The sequence below is a fragment of the Humulus lupulus genome, chromosome 1, assembly GCF_963169125.1.
Source record: "Humulus lupulus chromosome 1, drHumLupu1.1, whole genome shotgun sequence".
NCBI lineage: Eukaryota > Viridiplantae > Streptophyta > Magnoliopsida > Rosales > Cannabaceae > Humulus > Humulus lupulus.
This window is the reverse complement of record NC_084793.1, coordinates 76,825,218-76,838,385: the sequence shown is the minus strand read 5'-3', so window position 1 is coordinate 76,838,385 and position 13,168 is coordinate 76,825,218. Positions and strand designations below refer to the sequence as shown.

The 13,168-nt window shown below is 33.3% G+C and overlaps 1 protein-coding gene across 1 annotated transcript; it reads right to left on the bottom strand.

Moving 5' to 3' along the window:
- Positions 1 to 9,040: 9,040 nt before the first annotated feature.
- LOC133794822 (putative indole-3-acetic acid-amido synthetase GH3.9) lies at positions 9,041 to 12,433 on the bottom strand. The gene is made up of 4 exons (XM_062232252.1): positions 11,935 to 12,433; positions 11,738 to 11,839; positions 10,021 to 10,850; positions 9,041 to 9,748 (listed from the first exon to the last, which is right to left on the bottom strand). The coding sequence occupies exons 1-4, from the start codon at positions 12,228 to 12,230 to the stop codon at positions 9,162 to 9,164; spliced, it is 1,815 nt and encodes a 604-aa protein (XP_062088236.1). The 5' UTR covers positions 12,231 to 12,433; the 3' UTR covers positions 9,041 to 9,161.
- Positions 12,434 to 13,168: the final 735 nt, after the last annotated feature.

The following is a 13,168-nucleotide window of genomic DNA, read 5'->3' as shown; positions in this document are numbered from 1 at the left end:
GATGTTATCACCTTCACTAAGGTCAACAAGTAAATCATCCTCGTCATCGACTTCTTCTACTTCTTCGACTTCTTCTTCATCATCATTAATAAAATCATCGGTATCTTAAGTAGTTGAATAAGGTCGAGCGACGTTTCCTATGAATGTTGCTGGTTGATTAGATTGTTGAACAACCAACTCCTCGAGCTCAACAATCAATATGAAATTGGATGAGTTTGTGTCATTTACAACACCAATATCAGCAATGTGATCAGAACTGCCTGGAATATCCCAAACTTGCCTATGATTCACTTCATCAACAATTTTCCAAGCTCGACCTCTAACTAGATCATCGAGGTAGGAAACTTGTTTAGCTTAGCTAGCAAGTATATACTGTTAATCTTTATACCATTCGTCGCTCACATTTATACTGGTGACATTAGTAATTGTTTTTTTTTGGGTCCATGTTGAACCATTTACATCGAAATAATGCCACGAAATATACACCAGTATAAGATACCTCCAATATCTCTTCAAGTTGTCCATAATAGTTAAAACCTTCTATCCCAGCAACACACATTCCACTATTTTGTGTAATACAATTTTGATCTCGATTGTGTGTAACACATCGAACACCATTCACAATATTCATGCTTGAAAGGAGTACGCCAAAAGATCAGACCCAGATGCTAAAGCTACCAACTCATCCCATTCTCTAATGATCCGAGTTGCTGCAAGACATATATCTAAAATAGTAAAACATAGTATAATAAGAAACTTATATTTCAATCTAACAAAAAAGAATGTCCTAGTTATAGATTACCTTCTCGTGAAACCAGGAACAAAACCCTTTTTTGTGCAAAAGGTTATGATCGTCCAATGGATCCCTTTGTTTGATCTCACAAAGGTGTTCGCTGTTTATTAACATAGTGTTACCATTACAATTGAAATATGTTATTGTTTACTGTTTATTAACTAGAATTATGAAAAATGAGAGAGCAAAAAGAAGAGATTTAAAGATAATCACACGAGGGTTTTTTACGTGGTTGGGGCGTTAAAGAGCCTTAGTCCACAAGTCTATTGTATTAGAGCTTAGAGATCTTTAACAAAGAGGTTTTCTGCAAGTTTCAGCAGAGTAATTGCTTACAAGAGAAAATTTTGCGATCCCTTCTACAGTGCATAATTGATCCTATTTATAGGCAGTTGGGTGTAATGGACTTGGGTCGGACTAATCTGGGCCCAAAATGGATATAATCATGGTTCACTCGCTAATGGAGGCTTAATATAAAGAACTTTGCAAAATAATACACTTTAATCAAGGCCCATTGGGCCGACTATAGCATAACCACGCTGTACAACGCAGCTTCAGTCTGGTCCGTGTGGGCTTCTAAGGAGATCCTGGGGACAGGATCCGTCAGAGTAGTGGCAGTATTGTTCCCCAGTATCAGCGTACATTTCGTATGTAACATCTTCTGCAGGTTAGTTGGGGAGACTAAACTTCGTTTTTCTCGGGAATGTGTCAGAGTCAGGGAAGTTTAATCCTGCCAACCTGGATGCAAGGTTTAGATTCATTTACTAATGTCCTATTTCATTTACTAGGACCCCGGTTCATTTGTCGATGTCTCATTCCATTCAAACGGACGAACTTCACCCTTATTCGCATCTTGGATGATGCCATTGAATCAAGACTGGGAAGATGAGCTTGGGCCGAACCTTCATCCCGATTCCATCGTTATGGTGGCGCCCATTGACGTTTGGGTTACTAGGCCCCTCGTCCTCCCTGTTCATTGGGCTTGGTCTGGGCCTTTGATCTTTGTGAAAGACTCCCTAGACCCAATATGTTTTGCCACGTGTTCCGGGACAAAATGGGGATAACATTTACCCCCCAAGTCTTCGACTGTGCTTGCACAGTGGAGACTTGTTTCACTCTCCTGGACCCAATCCCGACGTCCAGATTTGTTTCCCAAAAGATGGGTTTGTTTTCATGGGGGCCACTTTGTTAATCATTCATGGAAGAGGCTTGTATCAACGTCCCTGATCAATTCCCAACATCCTGGTTTGTTTCCCAGAAGGAGGGTTCATTTACTTAGGGGCCACTTGGGTGATCCCCGTCCTTTTGAATTCCCTCTCTCTCTCGGCTCCGTCTTCTTCTCCATCAGCACCGCCTTAGAGCCGCCTCCACCACCGCCTCACAGAGCTGCTGCGAGACCACCGCCACACGGAGCCGCCTCCACCAACGCCTCCACCACCGCCTCACAGTGCCGCCTCCACCACCTCTGTAAGTATATATATATATATATAAATTAGTTTATTTATTTATGTATTATATACATATATAATGTGCCAGTGTGTGTATAATATATTTATAGTTTTTTTTATTTATTTATGTGTTTATTTTATAAATATATATAATGTGTGTCTGTGTTTATATATTTATATACATTTATATAGTTTATTATTTATTTATTTTATAAATATATATATATATATAATGTGTGTCATGGTGTGTGTATGTATATTTATATATATTTATAGTTCATTTATTTATTTATATTATTTTTGATAACTATGTATATTATGTTTGTGTAGAAATTGAAGGAGTGTCTTTTGGAAAATTTGTGATTAGGATATCTCTAATTTTGTGGCATCAAGGTATTTATAAATTTTATAATTTTGCTTAATTATTTTAATTAATATGTGAATTTGTGTAAAAAGTATTATGTTTTTAGTGTTGTTAATATGTAAGTAAGAAAATAAATAAATAAATAATTATAATTTAATAATAATATGTGTGTTGACTGTTTTAAATATATTTGTAGAAAAATATATATTGTGAATATGTGTAGAAAAATGTATAATATATTGTCAATGTTCTGGGAATTTTCTGGATGTCAATTGCAGGCTTTTAAATTTTTGGGATAGCTTAGAATATAGTCGCTATACTGCTGAAATTTTGGTAGAGTTGCGAGAATTAAATAATACAAATTTTTTTGAATAATTTGAATTAACAAAAAAATATAATTTAATTTAATATTACCAAGTTTAATATTTTTAAAATAAATTAAAAAACTATATAAATAATGTAATTTAGTATTAATAAATTTAATATTTTTAAAAATTAGATAAATAATTTAATTGAATATTAACAAATTTAATAATTACAAAATAAATTATATTTTTTAATAAATAATTTTAAAAAATTAAAAAAAATTATAATTTAATTTAATATTAACAAATTTAATATTTTAAATATAAATTAAAATTTAGATAAATAATTTAAAAATAAAATAAATAATTATATTTTTATTTAATATTAACAAATTAAATAAATTAAAAATTAGATAAATAATTTAACAATAAAATTAAAATTTAGATAAATAATATTAACAAATTTAATAATTTAAAAATAAATTAAATTTGTAGATAAATAATTTAAAAATAAGTTTGATAGTTAAAAAAATAACTAATTATGAAATAATTACCTATAATTAATTTTATAAGACATCGTAAAACAGCTAGTGTTAAAAAATATTTCAATTTTTGTTGCTTTTCTTTGGTGATAAAATTTGATCACCAAAGATAGGATAGAAGTTTTTTATATTATCACCTAGTGATAATTTTTTCACCAAAGTTGTTTTAGTTAGTTTAATTTTGTTGATAAAAAATATATTTATATTTGAAATGTTTGAAATATTAGAATTATTAGTGTTAATATGTGTTAAGGTTTAGGTAATATTAGTGTTATTAATATTTATTGAAATGGAATATTGAGAGATTGGGAGATATTTAGAGAGAGATTGAGATGAGAGATTGAGGAAGGAAATGGAGAGGAGGTGACTGTAGGAGTATGGGGCTGTCTAGAGGGGAGATGAAAATAAGATGTAGGTTTAGGATAAATAAAAATATTAAGTCGCCCCACTCTTATCAGGGGCGACATTGTATTAAATGATATGCACTCATTTAAATAAAACATTCTTTGTTTCTTTTTTGTACATACTTTTGTTTCCTATAATTTTTCAAAGCTACTTTTTTCCTTCTAATGTCTGAGGTTGACTTTAGTTATAATATCATAACTACTACATGTTGATTTGTATGGTATTTGAGAATGAAAATATAGTCATAATTTAAAATAATTAATAATATAACACGGGAAACGTAGAATATGATAGGCGATAGACTAAATATCATATTCATTTTTATTCAATAATATTACATTATAGGACCGATCCTACTACAATTAACGTTACACATAACGATTATTAGAGTAAAAACTAACATGCATTACAGGTTCAAATACTACTACCAAAAAGTATTGGGCCAAAGGTGTGGACATAAGCGAGGAGAGGGCCGCAAATTGAAGGGGTCGAGGTCCGTGGCCGATTCCACCGTCATCGCAGCCTCCGTATCCCTACATGTATGGAGCTCGATCGTCCACATTACCTCCCCAATATCCTTGGTCGATGCTGCCACCACAGCAACCGCAACAAGAAGACAATAGGGAGGACGAGGCAGCTGATTTAAGAGATTAGGTTTATTTTATTATTAATTATTGTTAAATTATATGAACAATATAAATATTTGTTATCTTAATGTATTAAGAATATCGATAATTGTTATCTTAATAAACTAATTTGAATATTTAATATAATATTTTATTTTTAATATTTTATTTTCAATTATTTAAATTTAAATTAATAATTTAGATTAATCATTAATTAAAATTTTATTTAATTATTTAATTTTATTATTTTTTATAAATAAAATATTTTTAGGGGCGACTGTGTAATCAAGTATCAGGGGCGCCATATCGGCTAATATTTATGCCATGTGTAAACATTTGGGGCGACATCTCATGGTATTAGGGGCGACATGTCGCCCCTAATAATCAAGTATTAGGGACGACTAGTGACATATCAGGGGCGACACATCGACAAAAATTATGCAAAAATGTTCAAAATTTTGGGGCGATATTTCAACTTTTAGGGGCGACTATGTCGCCCCTAATATTTGAATATTAAGGGCGACCCATTGAGTCGCCCCTAATGTACCATATTAGGCACATTTTATCAGGGGCGACAGATCTGGGTCAACTTTTAGGGTTATTAGGGGCGACATGCGCCGCCCCTAAAACCCATTTTTGTTGTAGTGTATCCATCTCGTCTAACAATTCCTGAACCTCATCGGAACCCGAGGAATTGTCCTCGGCATCAGTAGAAGCAATGGCCTCGGCAACACTTGCGTAACCTTTAAAACCATAAGTACAAAAAATGTTACTTGACGAATTCAGCAAACAAGGTTGTCCCAAAATGTTATCCTCCCAAATCGACGAAAACTCAGTAACGGGAACCATGAATTCTCAGTAGCCCAAGTTGTATCTGGCCTATATTTTCTAAGAAAATTAGTATCTCTAGGAGAACTGGAAGAAGAAGAATAAATATGAGAATTGAAAAAGAGCTTAAACTTCCTTGAAGTAGCTCTCTTGGAAAAACTCCTCCACATATTTATGAAAGAGAAAGGGTAGAATTAAATGATCAACTGAAAGTGGAGAATCAGGGGCAAATATATCATATTTCTGGGCAGCTAAAGAGGAATATTTGGAACATATTGACAAACAAGAGATTGGAGAGTACAATTGAATTTTGAAGCGGAAGGGAGAAGAAAAATGGAAGTGGTAATTTGTTCTCCAATCACACTTGGTCACCATGTGGAGAGAGTGCTCCTCTGGCGTGGTGTGCTCCAGTAGCTCACACAACAGAGAGAAGGTAGAAAGACTCTGGGAGAGAGAGAGCGAGAGAAAGATCGATGGAGAGGGAACTGAGAAACCAAGTGTGAAAGAAAGAGGCAGAGGCGTCATTAAAGATTGGGTTTTGAGAGAATCGGGATAGGCAGAAACCGAGTGGATTTCCCTCCATTTTAACTTTACCCAGCCATTTTTTTTTTGTTTCCCTCCCTTTTAACTCTAGAGCTTTCTAACATTTTAAGTTACCTATTATAATACTTTTCCAATTAGCTTATAATTATGTATTATAGAAAGAGGTATTTGGTGTAGTGTCATATTCGTCGTTGTCATTTTGCATAACATCATTGAAAACATCCATCATTTCATCTTCATCATTTTGATCTATCACTTTCCTCATTGGTATTATTTCATCCTCTCCATGCCAATGTCAATTAGTATATTTCCATAGAAAACAATTACAAAGAGATGATTTTCTAATACATCAATTGTCTGAAAATCAACGTTGATACACCTCCTACACGGACATTTCACCAATCCCCTTGAGTCAACGCACTGCCGAGCTCTCTGGAGAAAATTCATCACACCAACCTCATACTCATCAGATAATCGATCTGCCAAATTAATCCAGCTATTGTCGATCGACATTGTATGAGTGTAGCATTGCACGAAACACTTATCATCAAACTTACAATCATTTTGTGTGTGTGTCCTAATTCAGAGAGAGGCGAATTTAAGAGTCTTCAATGACTCACCCTCTCTGAACGGGTCTAAGGCTTCTTGTGATGAACACTAATAAAATAAAAAATTATCACTAGGTGATAATAACACACTATCATATCTATGGTAATAATTTCTTATTACCAAAGAAAAACAAATAAAATTAAATATTGTTTTTATAATGTCTTATGTTCTTTGAAGTTAATCATGTTGTTTTATGATATCCAACTATTATATATTTGAGTGTAAATATTATTAAAATTATTTAAATTTGACATAGTTTTTTCTAACTTCAAATATTAATTTTAATTACAAAAAATAGTGAGAATTATAAATGTTAATTAGTTATTTATTAAATTAAATTTTTTTGCTTTTACTTTATTGAATAATTTAATTAATTTTCACACAATTTCTAGGATTTGGTTAAAAGTTATTTAATTAATTCATGATTTTTTTTACTAAACTTATTAAAAATTTTATTGAGTGCTTTTACTAATATTCACAAAATATCTAAATTTTATAATTCTATCTAAAATTCGGCAGCATAACGACTGTATTGTCATCTATCCCAAAATTTAAAAATCTGCAAATAACACATAAAAAATATCCAGAACATGCACAAAGCAATACAAATACATTGTAAACGACTATATAATTTATAATTATTAGTCTAAATTTTATTAATTATTTAATTTTCTAATCAAAATATCATGATTCTACTAAAAATTTACAACAACAAATCATCAATATTCATAAAATCTGATATTTTATTACTAACATAACAAAAACAAATTAACAACAACAACATACTAACATTAGCACCCAAAAATTCTAAATTAACACTCAAATATTTAATATGTTTAATACATAATTTTTACAAAAACAACAAAGAATCTATTTTAATACAAAAAAAAATACTAATTAACCATCTAACAATTTTCTAATTCCTAATCTCATTTTTACTAATAAACATTTTTAAAACCTAATAATAAATATATTCACCCTAATACAATAACATATTTTTATTTAAACTAATATTAATTCATTTATATAAAAAAACATAAATCATTCAAAAATTGAAAAAAAAATCAAACAAAATAGAAAAATTTAAAACAAATTACCAACAACTTCAAATCCTTCACTGTAGCTGAAGAAAAATCGCACCAACACCTTCAACCAAAAAATACAAAAATACATTACCATTTCATATATATATATTTATATATATATATATATATATATATAAATGAAGAAATAAATCTTACCCTTAAGAAAGAAATGGAGAGAAACCCCTTAACTTGGGAGATTTTTGGACCTAAAAATGATATTTTTTAGAGGGAAATGGAGGAATTTGGTGGAGAGAGGCGGAGAAGAATTGGGAGGCTCGGTCTCTAAAAACTAAGGGAAAGAGAGGAAGAAGAAAGGGCGGTCACGTGCTAGGATATTTATTGAACCTATATCGAGAACAATCCTATTCCTGAACCGTGAAAAGGTCCCGCGCATATGAAAATGTATATATCCCGCGCATGTTCTTTATAGTGTTCTCGGTATAGTCACTTTTTTTTTGTAGTAGCACCTCGCTATTAGTGGTTAACAACTAATCCATTGTTGGGTGTAAATGTTTTTTTTTGTACTGTAAATACTTTGTTACCGATTAGTTGTAATCCATTCATTACCTGATTGGTTGAATATAAAAGCAAGTCTCATACTTTCCTTTAGGGTGAGCTTACTATTTCTTACTCATCTCATTCTTTTTTTTTTTTTGAGAAATGAGTAAAACTTTTATTGCTCAACAACCTCTTTACAACTCTATACCACAGTAATCAAAAAGCTCCATAACTAGATCTCTATCTACTTTACTTGTTTTCTCTCTTTTAAAATGAGAAAACCTAACTCATCTCATTCTTTCTTCACTTGTTTTCTTTACCACCATTTTCCATTGTTTTTGTTCTTGTATCTCTGCTCTATCATAAATATATTTATAATATTATAATATATGTATTTATATATATATATATATATAAATAAAGGGAGCATTGAAACCTGGACCTACAGGTGACTGGCCATTTATAAATAAGACTTATTATCATCCAAGTATCCCATGAGACAAAAAAACAAAAATATATTAAAGCAAGAAATTTACATTGTAGAGATCATCATTTGACTCCGCAATATATACACACACACATATATATATATATATGCATAGTTACAATTAATGCTTTGTAAAATGAGTGTCTTCAGTGATAATGCATATTCAGTCTCAGGAATAAGAGTTTTCTCAGTGAGGTAGATATACTCTTTCTGAGAAAATAAGTTCATTGAGATCTAGCTAGGTGTTATTAGACTTTAGATTGAGAAAAAACATTGTTGAAAATGTAATTAAATAAAAAAATTTATTTAGTAAACTTTTGTATATGGCCTTCTTTCGACAACATCGATTGCTTTTCTTCAGTTTTAGAGTTTTCCATTAAAATTTTTGTATGGTAGAAATAGATTAAAATTAACAATATAAATATATATAATAAAAAAATTTATCTTCCTCTTATGTTTTCGGCTGATCAAGAGACATGTATATGGAATAATTAATTGTTAGAGAGATGATTAATTAGAAAAAAGTTCTATGTTTGAGAGAATTCGATTTCGATACATGCATATAAATATAAAAGTAAGTCATACGATCCAGGGTCGCAATATATATATATTTATATATATAGTAAAGTTATTAAGGAATCCAGGTAGGATCCCTTGGGCTAAAGAAGGAAGCCACGACATTAGAATCAAGAAGCTTGAGAGCCGTAGCCGACTTGATGCACCTAGGAGTCTTATACTGGTTTATGGAGCCACCTTGGCTTATGAACAGGTCCATAAGGGCCTCAAACGACCCTGGCTTCACCACTCGAATCTCCAGAGGCCCTACCGACTTGTCGTTCGTCCTGCAACGACGATAAATGTAGTCCAACTCTTCTTCCACGGCGATGCAACACTCTTCCAACACCTTATTTTCATTGTCGTTTTCTACTAATGACGAGGAAGAGGAGGACACGTGGTGCATCAGGAGTTCCCAGTAGAGGACGTAGTGTCCAGGCACGCGTGACGTGTCAGCGTAGCTGGTGTACTCGACTAGGAGGGCGTTGTGAGGCTCTAGAAGCTTCTTGGCGACAGAGACGCTCTTGTGCAAGTCCTCTTCGTTGGTCTTGTCGTTGTCGATGCTGAGGAGGACGTTCCTTCTGCATATGAATTGAAACTGTGGAGTTTTGTTGTGGAACCCCGTCACTAGTAGCACATCGCCAATTCGATACCTATTTAGTCCTATATATATATATTTATACATGTCATTACAAAATTACTATGAATTTACCCCAAATAGCTAAGTAATTAAATTGATGAAAGGGAATTTAAACAAAAACGAACAAACAGAGTTAAAAACAAAGTTCGTATATGTAGTGAAAGTGATAAATTAGGTTATAAGCACATACGTACGACTGATCTACCTAACCTAAGCTAGGAATATATTATGTGGGTCCGCCAACTGCATAGAAAGAAATGGGAGAATCAGAAGTAAAATATATTATATTGTTTACCAGCAAAGGTGGTGACGACCAATTCATAATAACATCCGCGTCTGACGTGGACCAAATCAACAAGCCTGTCAACAGGCACCTCTTCCTCTTCAGCCACGTCAAACACTAGTGTCCCATTATCTCCCAGCGGTATGAACTCAAAGTAGCACATATTGGGCATAAGGGTGAACGCCACGTCAGAAGGGTCACTGAGCGGTTTCAAGTTGACCCCAAAGTAACACTCGGAAGAAGCATACATGGTACAAACCAAGGGCAACTTCCCTCCACTATAGTACTCCAAAGCCGGAATATACTGGGCCATGGACCCCGTTATCACGGCCTCGATGTACTTGGCCTTGGGCCAGAGCTTGCACAAGATACCTTTCCACGAATGACGCTGTTCTCCACAGATCTCCTCTATCTCCTCAGCCAGGCCAGGGTTCGGGGACGAAACCACAGGAGACATGGCTGAACGACACTCGGGGTCGGTGATAGAAGGGTCGAGGCGGCCGAGGCGGATGTCGTTGCAGAAACTGGCCCAGTTACGCTCGAGAAACGAGATGGCACGGAGGAGTGCCGACGCGAAGACAGCACCCAGGCGCAGGACTTGGTGGCGGTGGACCAAGCCGGCGAGGAGCTGGCAGTACATGCTTTGGTTGCTGTCGTTGCAAAGAATGACTTGGTCCGGGCTCGTGTAGTTGCTGAAGACATCGTAGGCTCGGCACTTGAAGTGCTTGCTCTTGTAGTAGCTCGTCAGAACTGCACGTGCCGGAAGCCCGCAGGGTGTGGACATTTCAGCCTTGACGAAGTACAGGAACATGGCCTTGCCTTCGTCCAAACCACGAACATACCTAAAAAAATAAAAATTTCTAATTTTTCCAAAGTTGGATATATTTTATTTTTAACTAGAAAAGAAAATGTTCCCAGATTAGTTAAAGAATATATTTACAAGCTTCTAAAACTAGTTTACTTTTTATGAGTAGTCAATTTATTTGTAACTACAGAAAAAAGAGAGCTAAGTAACACACACAATTAGGTAGGGTTGATGTTATATTATACTCTAAAGTTAGTACTAAACCTTTTAAATGAATAGTGGTTTAATGAGGGGGGAAAGTAAAGAGAGAAATATTATTAATTAGTAGTATATGTGTGTGTATTAATTAAAAGACGGCCATGCAAAAAAATGCATACGTGAACAAATTAAACTCTTATGTACTAATTGGCTTCAATCTCTATAAGAAGTTTATCGTGGTTTCCACGTCAAAATGCACTGTGTCGTATATGTGTGTATGCGTTATGCCACGATGAAGAGTTTATCATCGCTAGATTATATTCATGAAATGTTTTAGACTAGGCTTGACTGGTATATGGTGTCCCATCCAGGGAGTACTGTTCAATTAAAGCAGATAAGAACCCACAATATAAGTTGCTGTTGGATAAGAATTTCCTAGAACATTTTAATAGGAAAATGGAATCAGAATCACTAGAAAAAAGACGTTAGTATTGCGTAACAAGATTTGAAAGAAAGCCAGTTCTTTCGGCTACGGATAATGACTTTGAAAGTATATGTTTAATTTAAATGCGGAAAGTAGGATCAAGTACTGTACATATTTTGAACACTTTTTTTGACACAAAAGAACTTATGCATGGAGGGAATATATAAATATATATATTTAATGCGTGTGTGCGTATGTATATGTAAATGAAAAATGAAGTAAAAAAGTGTAGCATATCTAACTGGTTGATTATGGGCATGATGAGGTTATATAAGAATGTTCGACGGTCCAGATCTTCTGCAATCGAAGGCATCATCTTGGGCTCACCACCAGAAGTCCCTGAACTGAAAATGTCATAAATTATAACTATCAGTCGGTCTCATCTGTTAACATATAGCAAACAAATCAACGTACATAAATAGATCAGAAACAGACTGACCTGCATAACATCTCTGTTACTGGGTGTCCAGTAAGGAGTGATGAGTCTTCACCATTGGCAATTCTTTGAATAAATGGCCTAATGTCCTCATAAGTGATTACAGGGACTCGTTTCTTGAATACTGAAACATCATCTTTCGCTCCTTTATCCATGTACTTACTCAGATACTCAGTTTCACAGTTGCTTCTCAAGATTTCTCTCAAGATACTTTCCTGAACTATATCAGCCTCCGTTGTCAGCCTTTCGATCTCCTTCAAGGCCTCCGGACCTTTGTACTCAAGTTTCTTCCCATCCATATTTTTTGTTGTAATTAAGCACAGAAAGAGGAGAAGAGAATTTTGAGAAATTTCTTATTATTATATATTGTGTAATGTGCCTATGAATGTTAGAACACTAGTTTTTGGAAACCAGGGGGGGTCTTATATATAATGAGTTTGGCTCTAGCTTGCTATGTAAACACATGATCATGCATGATTCTATCTTTTGATGATTTCCCTATTATTTTCTCTTTTCATATATAATAATCAAAATAAAATAATTAGAGAAAAAGGAAGAGAAGAAGTAGAAGAATGCTTTGTACTTTACCACCATATTATATATATAAATAAATAATAATAATGCATCCGAAGAGGAAGCAGTATTTGTGCTTATGCCATCAAAAAACTGATGCGGGCCCCAATCATCGCTTTTATTTTATCCAATTTTAGATCAATAGTAACTCACATGATGTATGATTAATCATGACATGGATTCAATATGTGGGATTGGAATTATTTGTCACAATATATACTTTTTGCTTTCTATTTTATGAGAGATATGCAATGCATGGGTCAGAATTCAGATGTTCGTTTCTTTGGAAATATTTTTGCAGCTATAATTAATTATTTTTTACGTTATAAGGTTGTAATTGGGTCTGCGTTGCCTTGGTGCTTTTCTTTATTTTTATTTTTTAATGCTAATATTATTGAATTCTACGTACGTACCTGGGGTTAAAAAAATAAATAATAAAAACTTTTTGGATATATATATATATATATAGATGAGATAATATCAAATTAAGCAATATTAAACTGCCTTATAGTACGTAGTGTGACAGAAGTTTATTAATATATAATTATAGATAAGGCAATGTATAATAAATTAGCTGGGATTGTCTTTGTTAAATTAGAGTCCAACCACTGCTTATATACATCCTCATTGTTTGTGATTATAATAGCATATCATTCATGCTCTT